General features: G+C 44.0%; 1 protein-coding gene across 3 annotated transcripts in view; it reads right to left on the bottom strand.

Moving 5' to 3' along the window:
- COL22A1 (collagen type XXII alpha 1 chain) overlaps positions 1–27,573 on the bottom strand; it is a 263,312-nt gene that overhangs the window by 130,449 nt on the left and 105,290 nt on the right. For all 3 annotated transcript variants that reach the window (XM_064442038.1, XM_064442040.1, XM_064442039.1), the window contains 7 exons: positions 21,495–21,618; positions 18,734–19,009; positions 17,584–17,664; positions 16,865–16,978; positions 16,226–16,270; positions 10,802–10,855; positions 9,984–10,019 (listed from right to left, as the gene is read on the bottom strand). In XM_064442038.1, the coding sequence (XP_064298108.1) occupies positions 9,984–10,019; positions 10,802–10,855; positions 16,226–16,270; positions 16,865–16,978; positions 17,584–17,664; positions 18,734–19,009; positions 21,495–21,618 (730 nt within the window). The remainder of the gene's footprint in view (positions 1–9,983; positions 10,020–10,801; positions 10,856–16,225; positions 16,271–16,864; positions 16,979–17,583; positions 17,665–18,733; positions 19,010–21,494; positions 21,619–27,573) is intronic.

Genomic DNA, 27,573 nt, shown 5'->3' with positions numbered 1-27,573 from the left:
AAGCACAGAGTTGGCAAATCTTTCTCACATGCTGCCTTTCCACACTACCAGGGGATCTTGGCAGAGAAAACCTCTAAAGAAGCAAGTGCTGGAGACTTTGCAAACTTCTGTTTGCCAGTAGATGTCATTATATACCAGCAATGCACCTGCCAGCCACGGGCCAATGCTGGAAAGAAAGAAATGTTTTCTAAGTTTACATAAGGAAAAAACCCCAAGTTACTAGTATTCTCGCACCGCTGAGAATTAAGCTGTCACGATGCACAATTAGTATGTGATCTGGCTTCTAGTTGTTTATTACAATCTGCAGCTGTTATTCTGGGTCACAGAAAACCACAGAATTTATCCAAAACCCTCTAATTATTGTTAAGAAAAAGAACTCTATCAAACCATGGTTATTTAGCTGTGCAGAATGTACTTTAACTACAGTTAAGAGGACCCAAAAATACTCAGCGTGCAGACTGAAATTGCCTGCATACACAAGAGGATTCAGAACATACTCAGAGTAGTAAGGCAGATACTAACATTAATATACCTCACCTTTTAATCAGAAGATTCATAAAAGAAATCACAGATACTAACAACTCGAGGAGCTGCATGACAGCCTTATAAAGTAGATGAGGTGTTAATACAGATGCTTAAGTGCTGGACTGAGAGGTTAAGTGCTGAGTGACCTTAACCAGATGAAGTCAGTAGCTAAGTCTGGTTCCCAAGAGAGATGATTCCCAGCACAAAAAATAATAAGAAGAAAACCTGCAGATATTGCACTTTCACTTTTCATTACCTGGTCAGTTTGAGCTATGCTCACATTATTTTTTATTCTGCAATAAAGTAAGAAGATCTGAGCAGTAAGAACCAAACCCCGAACAGGCAATGTTTCTACAGCCACTGTCTCCAAGGAACAACAACTACTGGGCAGTTGGGGGTTTGTTTTGTTTTCAAATTTTAAACTCAATAGTATCTCTAAACTTGGAGATGTTCCCTCATCTTGTTACTGCCAAGACATGCTCACTGAAGGAGCACTGCCTGCCCACCTGGATGCTGATGTGCAAAGGCTCCTGCTGCCTGCTGCTACCTTAGGCTCTCGGAGTCACCCTTCAGCTCACCAGACCTGGGTAAAGTAGATGGTATTTAAGAGTTTTGGGACTTAGTGATGATGTCTGAAGACCACAGCAGCCCAAACAAGGCCTGTAACGTCACTGGAGCACCTTCCCTGCACCAGGCTCAATGTTTCAGCAGTGAAAAGGACACACACATCACCTCTTGGGGAGATAATTAGTGTTATTTGGAAGTTGCAGGAATAAGGACTAATTCTTGGTTTGTGCAAGCTCAGGCTCCACATCATGTAAGTGCTCAGAGAGCAAATCCTGCTTCTAGAAGTTCGGACGGTTCCTCCCCTCCTTTGTATTGAGGCTGGTTTTAAGCTGTCACCTTTGGCCCTTGCTTGAGCTACACTGCAGCAGCCTGGCAACACACCCTGGAAACCTTGACCCTGACTTGCAGAATCACTTTCCTGACTTGGACTTTGACTTACTTCATCAACCACAGACCAGTCTGGTGATCTGGACTCTCAGCTGAACCTGGCTACCACCACTAACCCATCCTGGTCCCTTTCTGGGGTGCTATGGGATAAGCTGATGAGGCTGGTGAGGTCCCTGCCCTGCCAGTTATGGGATTGCTCCCAGCTCCCTTACCGCACAGCTGGTCCTTGCTGCACCCTGACACTCAGGGACCTGACTCTTAAACGTTATTATAGCTCTGTGTGTCTAAAATACGACTTCCAGCCTGAGCCTTACCTGCAACCAAGTCACACACACAGCCCTTCTGGTCCCAAAATGCATCCCTTAAAAATACCCAAGCAAAAGCTCTCCTTTGCCATCAAACCAGCATGCAATGTCAGACTCCAGCTATGTCTGCAGCACCTTTTGCAGGCAGAACGGCACTCATTTTCTTGTGCCCCAGGTTACTGGATGCTAGCCAGCCCCTACCCAGAGGCACTGCACTCGTGCTAATTCGGTAAGCCCTGCTGACAGTACAGCATTAGGGTAAAAAAGTTAAATGGCTTTCAGGTCAGACTTTTCTTATATTCAGCTGCCTTGGGGCAAAGACAGAGAGCACAGGGCTCTGTGTGGATAGACTGTATCTAACAGGGTAGATTTCCACAGCTTTTCCAGAAGCCCTAAAAATGACAATAACTCCAATTGGAAAGACAAGTGAGGGAAGGGGAAGCAAAGCCTTTGTTTGAAGGATCTAGCAGGCAAGATACACAAAGCCTGGGGGGAAAGAGGTTCTCCAGCTTCATTTTACAGGAACAAAGACTAGCTGCTTTGCCCAAGGTCAGCAAATCTGTTGAAGCCAAGTTTTAAGCCTGGGTCTCCTGCAGCCCAGCCCAGAGCCTTAACTATCTGCCTGCTTTTCTTTTCTATGCTTGGTCTTGCAGTCACTGCATCTCTAATAAGCCAAGTCACTTCAGAGGTTTTGTTCTCATTAGAAATCCTATAATAATCCTCCTGCATTTTTATCAGAGCAAGTCATTACCATGAAAAAAAAACATTGTTAGGAGAATATAGACTTAATCTACTAAGGTTGTTTCTTATATTCTCTGCTGCACATGTGATTATTAGCATGAAGGGAAACAGATAAAGCATAAAGGGAAAGCTCAGATACTCTTGGAATGAGGGAAGTCCCGGTGTAGGCTATAATGAAACCTTCATCCAGCACCTCTTCAGAAGGTGTGTGCTCCTGGTTAGAGTTTTCTCTTCCAAGAGAGTCGTTTCCTGTGGAAAATCACACTAGTGATCACTTGACCCAATTGTTTCATGACACCTTTCTTGTGTTTCCTACTTTTCTCCAACAGTAAAAGACAGCGTTGGCCCAGGCCCTGAGTGGACTATGGGAACTTCTGTCCCCTTCTGGGCAATAAGGGTGTTAGGAATATTCAAGAGTTGTACAAAAGTCTAAGAATATCTGCCAGCAGTCAGGCCAAAGGTCTAGCTAGCTCCTACCCCATCTGTGGCAGTGGCCTTATGGGAGACCTCGCCAGCCTACTGTCCTGCTATCACTGATCACAGTGCTGATGTCCTGAGGCAGAGATAATGTCTTTGTACAGACTGGATGTTTACAGATGTTTCTCTTTAATTAACCCGTACACACTTTTTTAAACACACAAATTTTAAACCTCCAGAGCAGACTCTAAAGAGGACCTCTGATACCTACTCTATGAAAAGCAACTTCATTTTATTCATTTTAAACTTGCCATCAGCTAGTTTCATTTGTTTCCCCCTAACTTTTGCAACAGAAGAAACAGTGAAAAATCATTTCCTACTGATATCTCCACATACCACTCAAAGTTTGACAGATTTTCGTTATATCCTCTCCAAAGTCATCGATTTTCCAAGGACCTTCCCACCTGCAGAACCTTCTCACTACCACTCGCCTCTAGGATGCTGGAAGGGTGGCTCTGCACCATTGCATAATACTCTGTACTTTGCAAGACAAGGGCATAAGTTTTTGAAAGCCTCTAAGTTAAACTTTGTATAGAGGCATTAGAAGAGCAGGCTGGCTCACGTTGTGAATGGTTGTGCCTCGGGAATGCAGACCTCATATTCTACAGAATGTCCCTTCTCATATATGATTGCCCTGACTTTGATCAAGAGTCACCAAAACCCTGCTTGCTTGAGACATCCTCAAAAATCATAGAATCATAGAATGGTTTAGGTTGGAAGGGACCTTTAGAGGTCATCTAGTCCAACCCATTCTACTTTCTGCTTCCTTTGCCCTCACTCCTCTCATGTACCTACTCCTCTTGGATCAACAGAGGTTTGAAGATTTGTTTTATAACTCTTGCAGGACCAGGCTTTATGGTATAGCAAATTGCCATTTGAATAACCTACGGAATAAAGACAAACATTGCTTTTCATGGTGATTGTGTTATAGAATTGGATATCTGCCCATGTATAATAATCAGTTCAATAACATAAGGGTGTGCAAACAAGTGAATGAACGCACAGTAAAGGTGAACACATTTATGAGCAGAAATATAACAGACTATATCTAATGCCACAGGGATTAATCACTCCAAGGGCTGAAAGAAGACAGTCAACAGTGTAAATTTAAGATCCAATACAGAGCAGTGGCAGCTGGATCACACCTAACCAGGAATCCCACTTGAGAGCAGTTTACATAAGCACCTGTACGTACATTGTGTTATTTTCCTTTTTAATATCTATGCACAATTACCTGGTCTGCACATGCATGTTTCTGGACGTAAAAAGCATCCCCTACCAATCTGAAATATTTAGGCCTGGCAGAACATGTTGGGCTTGAGCCATCACAGTGAATTTTCTGGTTTTCAAAAAGTCACACAAGACCTCATGTTGACATGAATTAGATTTTTAGCTACAGCTGCTATTAGCTTTTGGTTTACCACTAATGACGTGCTTGGCATGTTATGTATTTTAATACAAGCATCATTTTGGCTTTAACTTAGTGATGTAACTGAGGTAATGGCCTGGAGACGCAAGGCCAGTGTCTCTGTTGTCCTCCTGGAAAAACACAGGATTTGCCCTCCAACAAATGTGTCAGACCTCACATAATTGCCCTACACACAATACTTGGCAAAAGCATGATCTGGCACGTGTTTGGCACTATCACAGCTGAAGAGCAATACTATAATAAAGGGATGATTTTAATCTTGTCGTCCCAGCCTTTTCAAAGGTGAGATAACTTTATTCTATCAACACTTAGGCTGTGAGCCTTGTGCTTAGAAAGGAGCCCATATCACATGCACAGCAACGATTGCACAGACTGCAGCTGTTTGAAGTCCAGCATCTCTGATCCAGTTTCCTAGCATTGGCCCATGCCCATAAAATTCAAGGAAACATAAAGCTGTCACAGCCAGAGTGAAAAACAAAAACTCACACTCCTGCAGCCATTGCAGCACAGCAGGCAAATAGAAAGAAGCCATATGAATCCTCTCCTTCCAGGTGTTCTCTATCTGGGAAGGGTTTCATTTCATAGGCTCTCCTCTTTGTTTCAGGAGTATAGATGGTAACTAGCATTGCTGGCACTTGCATCCCAGCTCCCTGTGGTTCTGGCTACTTTCCTCTCATAGACACTTCTTCTAATGCCAAGATACAGACGCGGCACTCTGCTCCCACATGCAATAGTGATCCATTGTACGCGCACCACCTGCATGGCCGATCCCCCCACCTACAGTCCTACCAATTTCTGCTGCTGAAGGCTCACCTTTGCACCTGAAGGCTGACCCTAAGATGATCTTTTGTGTTTGGAAAAAATTATACACACAAACACATTGCCGAGGCAAGCAGCTCCATGACCAGCAGTGGAGCGCTCTAGCGTCGTGCACAGTGGGGGTTTCCTGAACCGGGGGAACCTGAGAGGAGCAAAGAGACCCACCAAGAGCCTGCAGCTCAGCCACAGCGGCTGAGGAGACCTGGGCGCAGCCAGGAGCAACAGTGGCCAAGCCCCCACACGTATAAACAAAACGCCTAGGGACCAGAAGCAACAGTTCACACAGAAGGGTGCGCAGGAAGGGTGTGAAGCTCTGCCAGCTCGAGCAGGGAGCACTGGCACCCACCCGGCCGAAGGCCACGGCCTGTCCAGGCTCTGCACCCACCACGACTGACGCAGCTCCCCAGACGGAGCTCCGGGGGGAACACGCTGCAGCCCAGGTGTCCGGCTGCAGGGTGTGCCCTGCCCGTGTGCCGGTACCGGGCGGCAGCAGCCAGCACACCTGGGGGAGCTGCGCCCGGGTAGGGGAGCTCCTCGCTGCCGACAGAGCTCTGGGAGGAGGCGAGTAGGCCGAGGGGTGCCAGGGAGAGCGGGAGAGAGACGGACTGCTGGAACCGCACCCTGCCTTCCCTGGCACAGGCCCGGCAGGCAGAGAGGATGCATGTTAGGGAGGATCCCCCATCCCCTCTGCCCCTGGCTGAGCACAGGGACTCAAAGGATGGGGGGGCAACGGCGACAAGATCCCACCCGGCACAGCAGGCGTGTCTCCTCCGTGACATTCCCAGGTGCCCTTGCATAATAGGTAGGAGGCTCTCCAAGTGGAACCAAACAGTAATGAAGACGATGGTTCAAGGAGAGCAGTCTTCAGGCTGCTGAAGCAGCTAGTTAGCTAGGTCTCCTGGGAATCCAGGAGATTGATGAATGCTGGTCCATGAATGCTGGTCACTTTTTAAGAGCCATCTCTTAAGAGCGCAGGAGCTGGCAATTCCAAAGTGTTGGAAGTCAAGCAAGCAGGGCAGAAAGCTGGCTTGGCTGAACAGAGATCTTCTAGAACTTAGGTGGAAAAGTGTACGAACAGTGGAAGTAAGGACAGGCAACATGGGAGGACTACAGAGATGCTGCTCGCCACTGTAGGGAGAAAATTTGTGCAGCCAAAGCCAAATTAGAGTTCAAACTGGCCAGCACTGTGAAGGGCAACAAAAAGGGCTTTTTAAAATACATTAACAGCATAAGGAGGATCAGAGATAACATTGGTCCATTGATTCATGGGGTCGGTCACCTCATAAAGAAGGACATAGACAAAGCAGAGACATTTAATGCCTTCTTCACCTCTGCCTTCAACACTGATGAAGGGCCCTGGAACCCCCAGAGCCCTGTGTTGGAAGATCATAACTGGGGGGATGATAAACTCCCAGCTGACTTGTTCGACACTTGCTGCTCCAGCTGAATGTGCATAAGTCTATTGGGCTTGATGGGAGTCATCCCAGGGTACTGAAAGAGCTGGCTGATGTTATTGTGGGACCTCTCTCCATTATTTTTCGACAGTCTTGGGAGTCTGGAGAGGTCCCAGTTGACTAGAAGCTGGAAAACGTTGTCCCTATTTTCAAGAAGGGTAAGAAGGAAGATTCTGGTAATAACAGGCCTGTCAGTCTCACTGCAGTGCCTGGTAAAATTATGGAGAAGGTGATTCTGGGAGTTATCGGAAAACACTTGAGAGACAACATGGTCATTGGTCATAGCCAGCACAGGTTCACAAAGGGAAACCCCTGCTTAACCACTTTAATTTCCTTTTATGACAAGATCACCTATCTATTTCACCAAGAGAAACCCATAGGTGTGGTTGGTTTTGGATTTTAGTAAAGCCTTAAATACTTTCGCTCACAGTCTCCTTCTGGACAAAGCCTCCACCACACAGCTAGACAAGTCTATAATACCTTGGGTGAGCAGTTGGCTGATGGGTCAGGCTCAAAGATTTATAATAAATGGGGTTACATCAGGCTGGCAGCCAGTCATCAGTGGGGTTCCCCAGGGCTCAATGTTAGGGTGAGTGTTCTTCAATGCTTTTATAAATGATCTGGATGCAGGAATCGAATGTATGTTAGGTAAGTTTGCTGATTATACTAAATTATGACGAGCTGTGGACTCCCTTGGGGCTAGAGAGGCCTTACAAAGAGATCTGGATAGACTAGAGAGCTGGGCAATCACCAGCCATTTGGAGTTCAACAAGAGCAAGTGCAGGATTCCCCACCCAGGATGGTGTAATCCTGCTTACGCGTAAAACCTGGGGGATGAGAAGCTGGAGAGCAGACCTGCGGAAAGAGATCTGGGGGTTTGGGTTGGTGGAAACTTGAATATGAGTCAACAGTGTGCCCTGGCAGCCAAAAGGGCCAACCATGTCCTGGGGTGCATCAAGCACAGCGTAGGTAGCCAGTCGAGGGAGGTGACTGTCCCGCTCTGCACTGCACTGCTGCATCCCCGCCTCGAGTGCTGTGTGCGGTTTTGGTCACCTCAATGTAAGAAGGACATCAAACTGTTAGAGTGTGCCCAGAGGAGGGCGACCAAGATGGTGAAAGGCCCTGAGGGCAAGACTTATGAGGAGTGAGGAGTGGCTGAGGTCACTTGGCTTGTTCAGCTTGGAGAAGAGGAGGCTCAGTGGTGACCTCATTGCATTCTACAACTTCCTCAAGGGGGACAGGGGAGGGGGAGGTGCTGATCTCCTCTCTCTGGTGACCAGCAACAGGACATGAGGAAATGGAATGAAGCTGCATCAGGGAATGTTCAGATTAGACATTAGGAAAAGGTTCTTCACTGAGATGTGGTCAGTCACCGAAATAGGCTCCCCAGGGAAGTGGTCACAACACCAAGACTGTCAGAGTTCAAGGGGGATCTGGACGATGCTGTTAGATGTATGGTTTAGTTTTAGGTAGTCCTGCAAGGAACAGGGAATTGGACTCAATGATCCTTATGGGTCCCTTCCAACTTGAGATGTTCTATGATTCTATATCCCCATCTTTTAATCAAGACAGCAATGTACAGCTGATACATCTTTGCTTGCCATCAGCAACAGCATTGACACTCAGCCACTGGGCAGACATGGAGCACAAACACACCAGATACCAAATACGCTTCCTCCACAGATGAGGACAAGCTGCATCAGCTGGCATGAGGACCAAATAAACAAAACAAGCTAGCCATAAACTCAGGGATCTCTGTGCCTGCACATTCATTCAGGCCAGTCAATGTTGTTTGGCTCTCCCAGTCAAAGAAGTTCTGCACATACTGTGCGTTTTTTATTTTTCCCTCTGCAATCCAGACTTGCAGACCTATTTTTCTAGGCGTAACAATAATACAGAGTGATGTTTTCTGACACTTTTCTGCAGACATCAAAACACAAGGAAACAAGAACTTGCTTCAACTGCAGCACAACTTATATTGTAAACATCGTGTTTCCCATCAGACTGCTGACTCTCACCACCTGCCAAACACATGAGCTGGTTTCCAAAGGCTGAATCCTGAGTCTCAAAGGCTAAATAGTGGCTGTCAGTGGGAGGGCTGCAGGAAGATGGATGCAGAAATGTGTGCTTTATAGCCCCCATGTCTGTAGCCTGGCTCAATAATATTTCCTGCCATGAGCAACCCTCATTTAGATTGTAATTTCATATGATGCATTACCACTATATACAATCTATATATCATAATCACAGAAAGAATAAATGAGAAGATGCAATGGCCATAAATGCCATGTTCTCGCTAGTGCAGCATTCTTCTTTTCAGACCGCAATCCAATATTATTTTAAATTCCCTGAGCAATTGGGTAGCCACAGACCCCCTGGAAAACAGCTCCACAGTTTCTTAATCCCATTTTCAGTATGATCCATGACTTCTCCTTTAATACATCCATCTATCTCCTAGACCCTCCTGTCAATCTTTTTCCAATGTTCTCCACAGCTCGAAATTTCATTTTGGTGGCAAGGAAAACACCCAAAATCAGGTGTCGTATGGAGCTACAGAGAGGAAGAGCTACTTCTCTGAAGTCTAGGTCTGCAGCCTTGTTTTGTTGTGGGGAATGGGAAGTTTACAACCAGAATTGCCTGGAAACCAACATATTTTTTCACGTAAATTGGTCCAGTCATGCTACTTGTTTCCCATTGTTGATCACCATTGAACTTATTTTCCGACATGGATAGCCTAGCAATTTTCAGTGGTTTTTCTGTATCCTCAGTTTTAACCTCCAAATATTAATACTCTGTCCTGCCTATTATTTGCAGTAAGAAAATACTCTAGCTTTTGTTCTTCAGGTTATTAATGAAAATATCCAATGAAAAGAAACAGTGTGGCAGTCTCCTCATGACCCAAATTTAATCCTGTTGAAAATTCAATAAACTCAAAATTATACTTTCCCTTTGTTTTTCATCCTCCCAGCCAGTTGCTTTACTGCATTATCCTCCACAAACTCACTACTGCTTACATAAAGCAAAGATTATGATTTCAATCTTATAGCATTTTACATGGTCAATGCACAAAGGAAACTCAAAGAACACGAAGAGGGAAAGCAATGAACCCACAAAAGCTTTTCTGCAGAAGGAGGCATAACACAATATAAAAGTTCCCCCAAAAGAACCAACTGTATCATTTCTCTTGCATCCTGTGCACTCAAAAAGCAACCTCTGAGCTATGGAAAGCAACAGCTAGTGACTCTCGTTTAATTAGTCCAATGAAGGATTAGATCTTACCTTTTCTCCTTTTTCTCCTCTGCCATAGGCTCTGCCCTAGAAATGAAAGAAGAGGGGAAAAGGCACATTTGATAGCAAGGATGTCAAACGACAGTATAAATGTATATGTCATGTTTTCATTGTTATATATCTGAGATATATCTATCTATCCATATATATCACATCTATATATATATAGACACACAAGTCACAGGACAGCTACTATAGAGAAAGAAATTTTCTTTGGGCATCATTCCTTGATAATAATTCAGTGAGAAATTAAAATAGAAAACCTACCCTCTGTTGTCCTACTGCAGCCAGGAAAACTTATTTTCTATTCAGGGCAGAGTCAGATATTACTTTTCCAAAATTAAAGATGTCAACAACCCTTATTAGAATGAATTTTACATAGGGTTAAAGAGTTTCTCGCCTAAAAACTCAGTCTGGCATTTGCATTAATTGCAGCTGGGGGAAGCTGTATCTTGGTCATCTCAGTGTAAGAGTTGAGAGAGATTTGCATCTTCCTTGTGTTCAGTTGCCTCACACTGTCCCCGCTGGATGTGCAGCTGTGCTATAATCAAGTACACTCCAGTTACATATTTTAATTAGAAGTCACTTATCTGCTGTATTCAGGAATGAACCCACCCATTTCCCCCCCTCCAAAAAATGCTGTTGGGCGCCAGAAAAATCAGCTTTCCATTGGGATAAAGGCCCAGCAGAGGGAACATTTTCAGCTGGGCACATTGACATTAGGAGCAAATTCTCACCAAAAAGTAGAAAAACAACTACTTGTATTTCCATTTCCTCATGTAAAATAATTCTGGTATTTTTTTACTTACTGACTCTCCTTTTTCTCCTCTGAGTCCAGGAAGCCCTTGGGTGCCAGTTTCTCCCTTGAAAAAGATAGGTTGTTAACACCACAGAGTTAATTAATTCCTTTCTTAACAGGCATAAAAATAACAGATGAGATTTCCTCTTACTCGTTTGTGAAGTGTGTGTACCACATTAGTGTTTGTATTTTCTGGTCAGCTTTCTGTTGTGTTGATTTTTTGGGAAGCAGTGCAACAAGGGTTTGACTGAGGTTGTGGATACTTCTGGTCCCACCAGTCTCTACCTTCAGCTCCTGCCATAAGGACTGGACGTACCTCATTACATTTATACCGACTTGAATGTCCAAGTTCTCAGACTGATATTATAATCTATTTTTCCTAAGAAAATACTGCTAGAAGCCTTCAGGATGCACTGGCAAGGCAGAGAGCTTTCTCTTGTTAGGTATTTTAAAAGTCCTTATTTTCCATTAAGCCAGGAAGGCTTTGGAATGGTGGTTTGCATAAGATCTAGAGGGTGTACGCCTAAAATATGGGAAAAAAAACCCCTGTAAACATTATCAAGATTTTAAAGCTATTAAAAATAATTTAAACACTAAACTTTCATGATCAGCTAACTCCTCCTTCCCTCACAGAAGTGTGCAACACATACAGAGTCACTCTTCTTGCTTGTTCCAGTGGAAGAGAGGGAAGGGTACACAGAAAAAAGACATCTGAAAACACACAAATTATGATGGGTAGAGGAATGAAAACTGGAGAAGGAAATAAGTAGGGAGGAAAAGAGAAAAATGGTCAATCAAAAACAAAAAACCCTTTTTCTTAATTTGTCTCCTAAAAAAGACAGGGGTGAAAGGGATAAAGAATCAAAGAAGATACATAATTTCATAAATATTCATCAGATGCAGAACTAGAAGTGGTGCCAAAAAACAGCAAGTGCAGGAAAAATACCTGCAAATCATTTTCCCATACTGATCCGCAGTCACAAAACCGGAAGGAGGACCAGCTGAGGATATACCCATCAGTAAGAGTAGTTAACGGCTACGTGCAGTGCTGCCAGCAGTTCCTTCAATTCCTCTAGCACCAGGAGCTGCTGGAGAGCAGAGGGCTCTGCCCACACACCTCCACCTAGCTCCTCCTTGATTCTCACCCAAAAGGTGTATCCCAGAAATAAGCTGTGCTGGGCTCCCCGTCTGTCACTAACAGACACAAAGTCCTCACCTATTGGTACCTCCCATCACCTTTTGCCTGTAGGGGGTTTAGGCACTTTGGACTGCAATACAGACATGGCGTTAAGCGGAAAAAGTCTCAGACCTGGAACACGACCCTCCAGTACCGCGGCAGCAACATGTCCAATGACCCCTGTACTTCCCAAATCTCCCCACATGGACCACAGTAGGATTTAATTTTGTCACTCTATTCAATTTGTCCTGACCTATGCCCCAAAAAGCAGGCTGAACTGCACCAGACACTGAAACATTTATCGGGATCGTGCTTTCTTTTCCTCAGATCAAGACAGGCTTTTGAAAGCACAAGAAATATGAAAGTTTCTTTCTTTAACCTTTATCTTTCTTTTGCCAAAAGAAAGAAACCTCACAGGGCAAGTAGTGTGTATGCAAAACCAATGTCACAGTCAATTCAAGAAGGCTGTGGCAAAATTCATACAAGTTTTTATGTAACCGTCTCTTTTAAGTCACTTAAAGTATATCAGAACTCCCTTTTAATTTGGAGGAAAAAATACATTCTGCTGGAGCCTATCTAGTACACTGGACTTCACAAACTTCCCAAAGGCAGGGAAGCAATGTCATTTCTATGATGTGGACAAAAAAAGATCTCACAGAGATGTGATTTTCTCTAAATTCGGATCGACAGCAGTGCTGGAAGAGAGCAGAAGCCTGTTGACCCAGTGCTCCGACCAGCCAGCCTCGCTGCCTGCAGATACAGCATACAGAGCAAGTACGTAAGGAAAATAAAGTAGACAAGGCTGTCATTAGCATCTAAACTTTATCAATAGGGCCCAGCTTCAGGCACATTAGCCAATTCTTCCAAAGCTATCTCCTGCCTCCCTCTCCCCCAGTACCACCCTTTACTGTATCTCCTTCCAAAACACGTACGCCGTGTTCCCATGCATTACCTTCAGTTTAGCAGCATGGGAGGTTGAGGCAGAGGTGGTAATCCCTGAGGGATTTTTTTTCACTTTTTCTAATAACTGCAAGCACTCCAGTTTTTGCCCTGCCTTTGGAAACTTAAATTAGAGAAGGAACAGAAACTCATTATCTTCCTGCACTTTGTATATTTGCACTGGTCAGATGGTACGATAAGAAAAGCCTGGCCAAACCTCCTCCCCTAAAAGAAGGAATATGCTATGGGAGCTCAGGATAGCAGAGCCTGGACACTAATCTCTCCATCTTCAACTCAGATGACAGCCACATTCACTTTACTTAACAGACCCTCAAACTGACCTTTTTTTTTTTTTTTTTTAAAAAAAAGAAAGAACCACGTAGCCATTATTCCTTCTTTGGATAAAGAGTGAAAAATCCACCAGCTACTACTGGTCTAGGGAAAAGAAAATGAAACCAAACCCCCAAACTGTCTTAGCTTAGAGAAGGACCTTCACAGTCCTGTTATCGTTGTCAACCGCTCCAAAGGTCCCTATTTTGGGGCAAAGGGAGGTGTTTTGGTTTTTTAACACTGACCTCTCTCCCTGTTAGTATCCCCTGTCAGGATTAATTTCTCAGGTGACTCCCACCAGCTGTGTGCTGTGTTTCTGATACAGCTGAACCAGCTGCTTTCCTGGGTTCTTATGTGGCCATATAGTCTTCCAAAGGGCACTTCTCACTATCAGCCTGTAAAATATTTTTGGATAATGCTCAAGTACCTGAAGCCTACCTAAATATCCCTTGGGCCCCAGTTATTTAGGGGTAGAGTTTAGCTTTGCAATCCAACCCAAATAAGAGATGCTCAGTAGCGATGGTGTCTACAGATAAAATGATGAATTTTGACTGGGAGTCCTAATGTCACTCTGTTTCCACCTTTTCCTGATAATTTCTTTCCTTATTCATTTGTTCACTCCCACCTCTCTGTTTAGACAATGAATGCTTGGTCTTTTCTTATGCTGTACTTACTTGTTAGCCTGTTCTAATCAAACCTAAGAATAAAGTATAGATCTTATGATTATTTTTTGCGTGTGTTTCTTGAAGCCCCAGCTCTTGGATTCCAGTAACAAATGGAAATCTTTGATATTCGTTACCTTAAAAAAGCTTTACAGTCTGCCTCATTACATGACAACAAAGCTTTAAAGCACAACCCTTGGACCTTAGAAATGAGAGGTCAAGTTGAACGATCCTAAAACATATTATGGACACTTACAACCACATAATGCAGAAGCCACTCATAATTTTGTGGGGCCTTAGTCTTTCCTTAACCAAGTCCCAGGTGGTAATACTGGGGAGCTGCAAACAGTATTCACTTTCTTCCTCATGGCCACCTGGGATGCTCCAGGTAGAATAAACTAATTACATCCCACCAGAAGTTACTCATTTATTAGGGAACATTGTGGGAGGAGAAAGGAGAAATCTCTGGGCTTTGAAAGGTCCTCAGCAATGTGTTGTGGGTTTTTTGGGGCAAGGCTTGTCTCAGGGAGAGAGGAGGAGAGAGATATTAGTTCCTGCACATAGAGCAGGGACTGTGACAAGCTGGTCCTTGGCAATAGCGGTGCATGAACTGCTGTCAAGGGTGGTAAATGTCATTTAATAACATCTTTGCAAGTCAGGAGCAAAAATCTATTACTTGCCTTATTTAGCAGATAGAGAAGCTAAGTAATTTTTCTCAAATCATCATATTTATACCAAATTGTTGTCAGAGCCTGGCTTTAAATGGCATCATCCCCAGCTCTCTGAGACTCTGACACGGTCCTGCCTCGGCTGTATACATGTCTTGGACCACTACAGCCAGGGAAAAGTCACACACACCTGCAGAGCTCTTCAGCACCCTGCCTGCAGGAGTGGGACAGCCATTTCAGGTTGTTATTGAAAATCTGCTGATGCGGTGCTTGGATATACACTATTTTGTGTTTGACTGGTATCTCCTGCACCCCAGCAGTGCACCAACAGACATCCTCACCAGCTCATAGACCTTGCAAAGTGGTGAAAGACAACGGTATGTTGCTGCAGGCGCTTTTATTATTATCATCATCATCCTTCTGCAACGTCCTCACAATAGTCATGACTCTGCCATTCTTCAAAACAACCCATCATTATTTAAGCTGTCACAGATTAAAATAGAAAGTTGCTATATAAAGTGGAAGCATAAGGAAACATTTTATGCATTTTCAGTCAGGCACATCTGAGCATTAATGTGCCCATGTTCTTTCATGCCAAAAGAAAACATACTCCAAAGCACATCTCCTCATCACCCAAAACCTCTCCCTGAAACAAGCCTTGCCCCAAAAAACCCACAACACATTGCTGAGGACCTTCCAAAGCCCAGAGATTTCTCCTTTCTCCTCCCACAATGTTTCCTAATAAATGAGTAACTTCTGGTGGGATGTAATTAGTTTATTCGCCATACAGGTAAACAGTCACTTGATTGAACTTGCAGAAGTGATTCAGATGGAAATAATTTTGAATACAAACTGTTTTCAAACATCTTTTTAATCACACAGATGGTGAAACTGGGAACCACCAACTTTCATCTCTTCAGCAATGTTGCATATCTGTGTTTTCTTCCAGTACAAGCGCTCCCTGTAAGTCAATTGTCTGACAGCTCTGTTTGTAACCAAGCACAGAAGGAAAATCTGTGGAATGCTGAATGTACACATGTACATATCAAAGAAGCTTGCAGAATATGCAGAATAACATAGAGGTTGCACTGTGAAACCTGGAGCAGAGATCACAACCACTCTCCTACCCTGCTATCTAGGAAGAAGAGTCCTGAGGAGAGTGGATATTTAACATGAGCTCATGATTCAGTCTTGCTAAAGATAACAGATTGTGGCTAATTCTTTGCTCTAGTCTCAGGAAATTTTGTAGAGTGTGATTGGGAGGCTGCTACCTAACCTATGGGTATCTAGTACTGCTGAGCAAGGCACAGCACAGGAGCAGCACATGGTTTTCCAGGTGACTTATGAAAGCTGTGCATGACCTAGAGAATAACACTGAGTTGCAAAAATGCCTGTTTAAAAGCTACAGGAATAGATTTTGGAACAAACTTACTCTAGGAATGACATAAAGCAGCAACAGAGAAGCTCAGATGCAAGCCTGAAGCAAAGATACAAGATGGACAGAGTCTCCTGCACTCTCAGGCTCTTCCAAAACTATCTGAACTCAGTCATATGCCAAATTGACTCCTATTTCTCAAAATCAGCTCCTCCGCTTACTTTGAAACTGTTTTCTTTGTTGTTCTTTTTATTGAACAAATGAACTAGTACTTATTACTGACCTTTTGACCTTTAGGACCTTCAGGGCCAACTGGACCTCTCTCCCCCTAGGACAAAAAGTATATGATTAGTCAGACTGATCTTCTCATTATACAACAGAGCAAGGGGCTCAATGCAGCAACAGCTGAGGACAACAAAAATGTTTCCAGGCTTCAATGGAGAACAGACTAAAAATGACATGCCCTCAAGAGCAGTGACAGCGAAGCTGGCTTCTCAGAGGTACCGGTCACAGCCAATGTAAGCAAGTACACTGCTTTTTAAAGCTATGAGATTTTTTTTTTCAGTTTGCCTGTATTTACCTCCAAAATATCTTCTTTTTTATTTGAAAAAGGATGCACATAACTGGGCTGGATAAGAATAACCACTTTGTTTTCAAGGTTGTTACCAGGACTACCAGCATGATCAAAATCACTGCATTAGGTAAAGAGAAAATGACTGGAAAGACTGCCATTACCTGTACAGACACCCCACCTGAACTCATGTGAATAACACATGGCTCTTTCTATGAAGTCCTTTCCACCACTAGGTCTAAAGTGCTTCTTGAACAAAGACAGCCCTTCTTATAACTCACTTGCATGGTGTCATACCCTTATTTCCAAACCCAGCCAGCATGTCTCAAATGAAACACACTCAACACTCACCTTTTGTCCAGCAGGACAGGAGCAGTTGACAGTCTTGAGGTGGCCAACTTGCTCGTTGCCAACAGTGGGCCTTACTTCCAGGGGAGGTGCTTCCGTCAGGACCGTGACCTGGCACTACACCCAAACACTCAAGGTCATGATGAAGCCTTTGACTCTAGAAAGCTTTCTCTTCAACCCGCTTTAGAGAAACCGCATAGCCATTACTTGATAACGTACAGTAAAATGAGTCATAGTGAGGAACGAAATCCCAAAAAAGCCATTTGTTCAAGCAATGGGGAAAAACATGGCAAAATGAACAATGAATCTCTTTAACAGGATCGAGGAGGTAAGAGTGGAAAGAGGGTGGAAGTTTCTAATGAGAGCTGAGCACAGGAAACTAAGCAGCAACGGGCACCCTTGTAGCTGTTTCCAAATAAAACCAGTAGGAAACATGTTGAATATTTCATGCTGAATTTCTGTTGTTCCATCATCACTTCAGGGTTTTGTTTCCCCTGACAGTCTGACAAAGAAAGAGCAACTTGGAAACTTCAAATTCCTCATACTCATCCCTCTGCAATGATCCTCTTCTGGTGCTGCTGCATTACCAATTATATAGTTAGGCTTCTCACCATCATTAAAAAAATTATAATCCTACACTGTCATATATTCCCTGATTTATGTAATAGATTTCAACAAAGAATGTTCATGTGAAAATGAATAAATGACAGAAGGAAGCTTACTGGTCCAGAGGGAATATCACAGCAGGTCTCCAGCTCAGCATGCCGAGAATCACAGTAAATAACCATTCGCTGAAGATCAAACTAGAAGACAAAGTGAGGCAATAGTCTCAGAGACAGTAAATTATTAAAAACCGCCTGTCCTTTTGCTTGGATACAAACAGTGCAGATGAATACAAACAAAAGCCAGATGTGGCTAAATTCATAGTGACTCTATGGATCCTGTAGTCAATATTTATCTCTCTGTGTATCAGTAATGGACCAATATCTCAGCATGCTTCAAGAGTGCTGAGCTAATGAGATCCAGAATATGCTTATTAAAATCCTGGTGCAGGTTTTCATACAAATAAGGAGGCATGTTAATCCCCATGTCCTGGCCAAATTTCTGTCTGAGAAGACATAATCTGACCACCTACATCCTTCTTAGAATTTCATTTAGACATAAAGTTAATTTTTCTCCTGTTGCTCCTTGCATCTTCTGATCATTTACTCCTGCGTGAAAAAATCCTATTAGCACATTTAATATCCACATTCCATCCATTTTGCACAGCTAAGAAAGGTTACAGGAGTCTCAAAACACCAAACAACCACAGAGAAGTTATACCGGGTTAACACTGCTACTGGACAATCAAGTCCAACCTGCAGGTCTCAACTTTGGTTCAAATGGAGCAAGAGTGATTTAATACCAGGTATCTTTTCTGTGAAACTGAGAATATATCATGACTGTCCTGAGTTAACAAGCTTTCTTTTTTTTCCCCATCTCCTCCTATCACAGGTGGAAACATTCATAATGTCAAGATCAGGCAGTAAAAGACCTTTATGTGTGTAGTGCAATACCCAGCCTGACAGCATTTGTGGATAATTTTGTCTCTGATTTTAACTATAGAACATTCTAGGACTAGACAGAAAAATTAAATTAATTTCTCATTTTTAATCTCTGTTATGGAGATACTGAGAGTCTCGCATAGAAAGATGGCAAGTCTTGTGTATGATGAGATGCCAGTCTGTCTTAGCTGTGTAACATAGGTAACGTCTCAGTGATGCTGCTTCAGGAAAAGGGTCAGTTACAACATAACCCCCAAAACCCCAGTCACATGCTGCAAACCAAATGCTGAACGTTACCCCAGCTCTAATCGGCACGTGCAGTACTTACATCAATGGGGACGCTATCGTACAAGCGTTTGCCAATCACAGTCTTTCCTTGAATGTCAATATTTTCTCTGTCTTCAATAGGTAGCATCTGCACCAGCCTGCAGTCTATGTAAAGTGAGACAGCCTTTGACTGAATGCTGAGGGCAATTTTGTGCCAGCTGCGGTCAAAAAGATCACTGACTCGTGCGTTTCGGAAGACCACTCTCACGGCGTCCTTGGTGAGCCCGATGGCATTGTACTCCACAGCTTTGTTCTCTCCGTCCAGTCGGATCGAGACCTATAGGCAGACAGAAATTATTTTGCCTTTAAAGTGCAAAGCCTCGTCCTTCCTTCTGCCTGCCCGCCATTGTGACTGACACCCCAAAGTCAGGGGTGGTACGGCATGTGCTGAGAAGCCCAGACAAAGAGAAGAGGTCAGAGTTTTGTGTGAGATATGAAGTTGGACAGGGAGCCTACACCTGTTCTAGTAAATGAGATGGGGCAGGCCACAGGCTTGGGTGCAGACCCATGAGCACCTAAGGACTTTTGAGTACAGACCTCGGCATGGTTTCAGCACATGCCACCTTGATGCCTCCCAGGCAATGCTTGGGCATGGTTGGGTAGTAGCACATGTCAGAGGCATCTATTCAAAGGTAGAGAGACAAAGCTGAGACTGTTTTGGATCTCTCTGTACCATGCGGTACTTCCCAGCAGGCTCTGTGCTCTTTAGTACATGTCCTCAACCATCCCATGGAGCGTGGACAAATCCCTCATTGCCTGGAATGAAACCAGTCTGCTGAGCTGCAGCACTGCCCACGCTTTATTTCAGATGCTTTGAACAGAAAACTGAAACACACAATAATGATTATGCCTTAGGCTCAGAGAAGACCTAGGACTGTGTATTGCACAGTGTGGACACAGCCAGGCCATGCCACTTAAAGTCTGTGCTGAAGACTGGTTCCTGGCCTAATCAGGTTCATTAGAAATAGAAGAGACAATGCCTAAGGATATGGGAAAGTTAAAAGGGTTTTAGGACAGAGAGCCTCAACTGTTTTCCTTTCTGACTAAAATAATCAAGTGTAACACACAAGAAATGAGGTCCTAAGTGACCATTCTTAAGCAAAGTATTTTCAAGTGAGAGTGGAAAAAAATTCCATTTTAATTCTGTATTAAATCATGTCACTCCACTTGAACACTGCAGAATCAAAATCTCACCACTGCCTCTGTCCATCTTCCTTCCTTTTCATGTCTCTGCCTTTCTCCCCCCACTAACCATTCCTAACCGCACCTTGCTACACCCCACCACCGTGTTGCAAGGTATGGGGCAGACAAAAATAGGATTTTGAAGACATTATACTTTTGGTTCATTTACAAATTGATTTCTTCTTTTAGCAAGTCAGGCAGTTACCAGCAAGCAGCAGGGAACGGAGCAAAGCACAGAGCCAGGGGAGCAAACAGCGCATCCGCAAGCTGCAGAGCTGGAAGGAGTTTGGCCACGCTGGCACTGAGCTGTCTGACATAAGCAGCCCAGAGTAGGCTGCCTCCAGATCTGACCCAACATCTCCACGCAGCTGAGCACCGTGCTGGCTGGAAGCGCCAGCTTGGATCAGCATTAGTTCAGAAGTGTCCGCAGTCTCTAGGCTCTGCAGGTCTGCAATGTAGTGGCCAAACCACTACTGACTTTACATGAAACAAGGCTCATGATGCTCTAAGGCACTTTTGGCACCAGAATTTAAGGCACTTTTGAAAATATTAATGAGAACCTTGAGTGCTATTTTCTCTCCACACCTAAGCAGTTCAAGTTTTCAGCTGTCTCCAAGAAATACTGAATGATATACACATTCTCACTCTGCAGGAATTAGGAATGCATGTAGCACAGTAAACCGTGTTTCATGTAACAAAGTGTTGCTGATAATAATTTTCATATGAACCTTTTACCATTGCCTGAAACTCAGACAGCTAAATCTTCAAACTGCACCTGTCCTTCACTGTGAGTTGCCAAAATCCTTTCAGATACTAGTCCCGAAGCAGCAATACTGCGTTACATGGCTACGTGAGCCCATGTTGACAGCCCGGTTTGGAGTCCTGGGTAACGCCATCAGCACCATGTTTGTACTGAGCAGGAAAGCATACAGCCCATCCAAACCACCCCCTCCTCAAGCACACCAAACCCCTAAACTATAGCATGCTGCTAAGAACACGCTATACAGGGACAGACAGCCCTTTACTACACTCTTACGGCATTTTTTACTCTGAGAATATGAGAGTACTTGACAAAAATTATTAGATCAAATACTGCAGCATCCAGGGATCAGGGTTGTGGAGCGATAACAGGTGTTACATCCACATCCTAAGTAGGGAACCCATAATGCCTTTGCATGATATCTAGAAGTCTGTGCAAAAACTTAACATAGCTCACTGCTCTGTGGTACATCTGTGCAGCTGCCTTTTCCCACACAGGCAAAGTATTTTCCCTAAACAGAATTACCTGAAAAAACAACCAAATCCCCAAAAGTGGTTTCAAAAGAAAGGATGGTATATTTTCCTCCCCCTTTCCAACTAATACATCTACCTGCATGCTAACAACAATGAAGATCTATGCAAACCTTCCTCCAGAGTTTGAATTAAAGGCAAAGGATTTTCAGCAAAATGAACTGAGAGGCAGGCAAAGGGATTTTTAACAGTCCACAAGGAAAAAGGAGTGGGAGGTTAAGGCAAGAGAGTTGGTTCATGCAACAGAAGAGAAACAAGGCTGCTCTTGCTGGCTGCAAAGGGCCTCGTACCTGTGGTATGCCGTACTTGTCAATAATCTGCCAAATATACCAGTCTTCTTTCTTGGAAGCCTTCCGGAATTTGAAGGTAGTGACAAAGGCGTATTCATCAGGCAGACCTTGTGGAAATACATCCCTGGCACGGGGAGGGAAAAAGACAGCAGTGTATCAGGCTTAGCAGCGAAGAGAAGAACTTCTAAAACTCTCTGCATGTCCCAGCAACGCTTCCCAAAAATATCACATAGCTCCACAAAATCTGCTGTATTTGGCAGCCTGCAGAGAGATGAACATGAGTTTGTGCCCTCCAGGTGGTTCTGTCCTTGAGGAACCCTTTTAGGAACAATGGTGAAGCTCTCAAATTAAATGAGAAACAGTGAAAAACTGCAGTCTAGTATCCATCATGTCAAAGCAGTTTCACCTGATGCTTCAGACCACACAATCTGTAAACCATTCTGTTGTCCTCTAGGTGCGCTGGAGACCTGTGACATCTGACAGTGGGCAGGCACACTGAAACTCACTATAAATGTATAGTTATAGCAACAAATATTGTAATATTTGCCCCAAAACATGTGCTACACCTCATGCCTGCCCAAGAAGATGTTCCTTGACTGATGGCCTGGGAGAAGAGGAGAACCTTCTGAAATCAAACATAACAAACACATTAGGCAGAAATTTACTCAGTGCAACACCATGATCCATGCATAAGTCTGAGGTAACCAAAACCAGCACTGTTTGACTCAGCCCTGACATAAGAACACAGCATAACATGAGCATGCAGGGCTGGACAGAAGGGTTAGCTAACCCACTGTTGTTATTTTTTTTTGTCGCTACCCGTTACTGGATGCCTAAGAATGAGAAAAAACCAGAACAAACATATCCCCGCTACCTCCAACCCTTTGGGATGGAGAGGTCAAATTCAGAGACAACTACAATTTCTACATTAATAACTTTTTATGGATTTCTCTTGTATGGAATTCTCCAGTCTCCCCTTGAACTCAGGTAAACTTAGTACATCCACAACATCCTTTGGCAAGGAATCACACAGCCCTGCTACCCACCGTATAATAAGCCTCCTCGTGTTTGTTCAGTACTTAGCTCAGTTCTTATAAGGGCCAACACAATGAACCTATTCTTTTTCTATTTTTCATGCCATTCATGATTTTGCAACTTTGCTTATAATGCCTCTAAGCCATCTCTTTTTCCAGCTGAAAAGTCCCAGTTAACTTCATTGTTCCTCATGCCCAAGCCAGCCTGACTCTCTGATCATTTCTAAATAGGCCTTTCCTAAATATCATGTCTTTGCTTCCGGACATGTGAGCAGTCAGGCATAAGCACCCGTTAGAAAAAGAGAAAAACAAAACACAATAGCAGCAATTAATGCAGAGCAAAACAATGATGACAGATTCTCTTAAGGAATATTTGACATAGTCCATCACTATGTAGAAACTGGCACAAACATATGCAAAACTAGAGGCTCTTAATAGTGTTTAAAGCAAAATCCTCAAAATTTCCAAAATACTTTGTTTTGCAGTTACACAAAGGTTGAAAGCCAGTCTTTCCTAATGCCAAAATATTCGGTCATTTTTTGATCTGTGCTTTGAATTTCCTACCTTTTAGCCAAGTTAAAAATTCAGAACACTGTGCTTTCATCCACTAGTGTGGCTTTTGCTATATAAAATGCCCATGCAGGCTATGCACCATTATAAGCTGGTCTTCCCGCTGGGGACACAGGCACTTTCTGAAGTCTTCCAACACAAGAGAAAAATGAACCAGGCTCTGACTAGCTCCTTTACAGAATCATTCCTTTAGGAGAGCAGACAAAGCTGTCTCACTTATTGGTATTAGCTATTCACAAACCAGCCCTCCCTGGTCACAGATCCACCTCACCCCAGCACCCATCTCTCCCATGGCACACAAAATAGCCAGACACTCCCTCCCTTCGTGACAAAACAAGAAGTGTGTCAGTTGTCACTCTCGTGCCAGAGTTGCCATGGAGAATGCAGCTGGCATGACTGGGGCACAGAAAGCCACCAAGGAAGTCTACGGGGTATTTGGCAGGAGAGAGTCAGGTCAATCACATCAGTCAGGGACAGGGCACCCTGCCAGGTCTCCTTCACTGTTGACATGCCTTAGGGCAAATTTCCTGTCAAATGGCTTTGTACACTTGTTGTATCCAGGTTTGTCAGAGAAGATGCATGTTTCGGCTTTTAACATCCACCCCTTCAAGAAACTTCAGCAAGGTGGCAATGTTGACAGTTGAAAAGGTGTTGCTTATTGCACTGTCCTCTTGAACAAAAACCATGGATGTTTCTATATGACATTGCTGCCAGTGGGGCAGTTCCCTGTGGCTCAGCTCCTCAAACTCTGTCATTGCTACATATAAGCCTAGTGCATTTACCGTCACTCGCTCCTCACCACCTATCTTCACCATCACATTTAGGTTTAATGAGTTTCCTCCCTGTCCTGCTGTTTAGGATTCTGACTCACATTTTGGGCCCACAGAGTGCCCACTAGAGAGTATTGAACTGTCTCCTAGCTACACCCCACCACCACCTCCAGCCACCTACTGAATGAAAAGCAAGCAGAGAAATGGTTCCTCAGTTTATCCCGTGGTGGCACAAGGTAGTGGAGTTACAGCTCCGGGGTGCTTTGCTCTCCTCCTGATCCATAGCACATTTGCTGTCATCACATCAACAGCAGCGGGACACATGCTTTCGATACTACCTTTCCATAATGGTTTTTCAACTCTGCATATGCAGTTGTGCTTCTTTCCAACTATGAATTAAAGGCAGTGGCTGTGACTGTGGCATCACTGCTTTGCTGAGCAGGGAGGTATAGCAGTATGTGGTTGAAATTAATCCCCAAGATATCCTGTTAAGCCTTGGGCCTGACAACCTACAATCAAATCTGGAATAGCCCACTGCTAGCCTCCGTGTTAATATAGTCTTTCTGGATACCGTTGAGCTGGGAACCGGAATATCACCATGCGAGATTAAATTGAAAAAGGGCTTTCAGATGCTTAATGCCCACAGAAATAACTGGGAGTTAGGTACCTAAATATCCTCGTGCGTCTGGCCACACCTCATCACACAGAGGCTGACAGATGGCCCATCAGGTAGATTGAAACTGACTGAAAGCTATAATGACCTATTACCTGTCACCCTCAACCGATTTTTAAAGGTGCTGAAGAACTGGCTGCAAGTTGCCAACAGAGAAAGGCTTTGTGCCAAAAACAAATCTAAAGACACTCTTGTTGCTCTGAAGATATGATAAAAGCTGTTTCTGAAGTCCTTGGTCCCTGCATCTTTTACACAGATGCATTGCTGCATAAATAACAAAAACTCTGTTTATGAGTTTTCATACTAAAAAGTGATCTCTGTCTAGAAGCCCGTCTTAACTTAGGGATCCAAGGGCAGAAATTGCTGTCCCCAGAAATATTTTATTTCCTTCTTTCACCCAAGGCTGAATTGAACTGATGATCCATATTATGGAGCTTTGCTGGATGCCTACAGGGAGCACTCTGCCAGCCCCTTAGTCTATAATTCTGACAACAGGATGGATTGCAGAAAAGGCCATTATAAAACTCCAAGACAAGAGAGTCCCTTGGTGCTGCAGGTTAGTCTAAGAGTTAATTAACCCAACTCCAAGGTCAGCTGAATCCCAGCTTCTGCAAAGAAAAAATTATAATAACCAGGCAGGAGACTGTCTTAGCCATTGCCATGCTATTGCTATTTTCACGATATATCCTCCTTCCTACATGCTTCTGTTTGGCATAAGAGCCTACATCTGTGACAATTAGTGTGAGATCCTACATCTATAATAATAACACAATGGAGAAAAATAAGAGTATTCTCATTTCAGACATTGAATGTAACAACAATTAATAAGGCGCCTGCATTTCGTGAGAAAGGGTAAGATTAATGTATGTGGGAAATTTGACCACTTCTACAACAGCTAAAACCTGCTAATACTCAGTGTAACTCATTGACTATTAGTGTTTTTCATGTCTGAAACAAGGCTGGAGAAAGCCAGTTCATGTCCGTATGTATCACATCACCAGAGTCTCTTGGAATGACAGAAAAGAAGAAAAAAAAAAATGATAAAGGAAAAGAAATGGTTGCAGAATGATTGTCACAACACAGAATCAACCCCACCTATACAGCCTTGGCAGACATTTCTTTGGCCTTTAGTTCAGAAACCTCAGTGATAGAACAGATACAACCTCCCTAGGCAATTTTTTCCTGTGTTTCACTATCCACCATGCTACAGAAAAGGTCTATCTTATATCTCACTTGCTGCAGTTTAGTCTTCCTGAAATAACTTTTTCCACAAGGAACCATGTGAACAAATTCTTCCCACCTCTTGGCTGCAGCCTTTTGTACGTTTACCATCTCTCCCCTCAGTCTTTTCTTCTCTAAAAGACCAGAAAAACTTTCAGTCATTCCACCTCTGCCAAACTTCATCTCCTTTACTTAGTTAGAAGTAGGAGACTCTACCCACACTAGTCCACACGCGTCCAGGCGGGGTTTGAATGTCTTCAGGGAAGGAGACTCCACAACCTCCCTGGGCAGCCTGTGCCACTGCTCTCGCACCCGCACATTAAAGAAGTTTTTTCTCATGTTTATCTGGAACTTCCTGTGTTCCAGCTTGTGCCCGTTGCCCCTCGTCCTGTTATTGGGCACTGTTGAAAAGAGCCCAGTCCCATCGTCCTGACACCCACCCTTTACATATTCATAATCATTGATAAGATCCCCCCTCAGTCTTCTCTTCTCCAGACTGAACAAACCCAAGTCTCTCAGCCTTTCCTCATATGGGAGATGCTCCAGTCCCCTGATCATCTTGGTAGCTCTCCACTGGACTTGCTTGAGCAGCTCCCTGTCCTTCTTAAACTGGTGGGCCCAAAACTGGCCACAGCACTCCAAATGTGGCCTCACTAGGGCAGAGTAGAGGGGGAGGATAACCTCTCTCGACCTGCTGGCCACACTCCTTTTAGTGCAGCCCAGAATACCATTGGCCTTCTTGGCCACAAGAGCACATTGTTGGTTCATGGTCAACTTACTGTCCACCAGCACTCCCAGGTCCTTCTCAGCAGAGCTGCTTTCCAGTAGTTCAGCCCCCAACCTTTACTAGATGACAAGCACTTGTCTGGCAATAGAGGTCACAAGATCAGATAGGGACCACAGCAAGATCCTTCAGCTGGGAAGTCTGCTCTCACCACTTCCTTAGAACAAGGAGCCATGTCTCTCATCCCTGACCTCAGTACAGCATCTTGGCCTTTTTCCAACCCCAGCACTTTGAGAAATTTTGGGACAGCCCACATACCAGGCCTAACAGCTGCCTCTGGTATGGGGGAAGACTGAGGGAAAGGGCTGGCAGAGAGTGGGAGAAGGTGCAGCACTGAATCGCAAATCCCAGAATCATTGAGGGTAGGAGGGACCTCTAGAGATCATCTAGTCTAAAGAAGGATTTTCTTGCATTCAGATTGAATTTCATGTTCTTAGTTTGTTCCTATTGCTTCTTGTCCTGTCACTGGATGCCACTGAGAAGAGTCTGGTTCCATCTTCTTTACTTCCTCCCCATCAGGTATTGTATGGATAAGATCGCACCCTACGCCTTCTCTTCTCTAAGCTGAAGAACCTTAGTAGTCTCTGCCTTTCCTCATATGAAACATAAGTTTGAGAAGAAGTAAGCAACAAGGAAGCATTCAACAGGTTTCATGTTTAGTGTAGAATGTCTTGGCAGCTTTGGGTAGAATTTTCTTCTCTGAAGAATAAATGATGAAATCAGGGCAAGAGCTCATGGAGAAACCCGATGCAGGTAACTGAAGTCAAAGCTGATGTCAGGAGCCAAAGCCTCCAGACAAACACATCAAGATATACATGCCCCAAAATCCCCAAGACTCAGAAACTGGGGAAGACAACACTGTACCAATATAAAGAGCAAACAGATCATGACTAGAATTTAGGCCAAGCATCAGGAAGTTCTGTGAGATGGCAGCTGGGATGAGGACCAAGCCAGGCTGGACCCAGATCAGGCAAGAGAAAATTGAGGGATGGACAGGGCAGGAGGACAGCTTTGGAGCCAGGACTCG

The sequence above is a fragment of the Phalacrocorax carbo genome, chromosome 2 (genome assembly GCF_963921805.1).
Source record: "Phalacrocorax carbo chromosome 2, bPhaCar2.1, whole genome shotgun sequence".
Taxonomy (NCBI): domain Eukaryota; kingdom Metazoa; phylum Chordata; class Aves; order Suliformes; family Phalacrocoracidae; genus Phalacrocorax; species Phalacrocorax carbo.
This window is presented reverse-complemented; position numbering and strand designations above follow the sequence as displayed.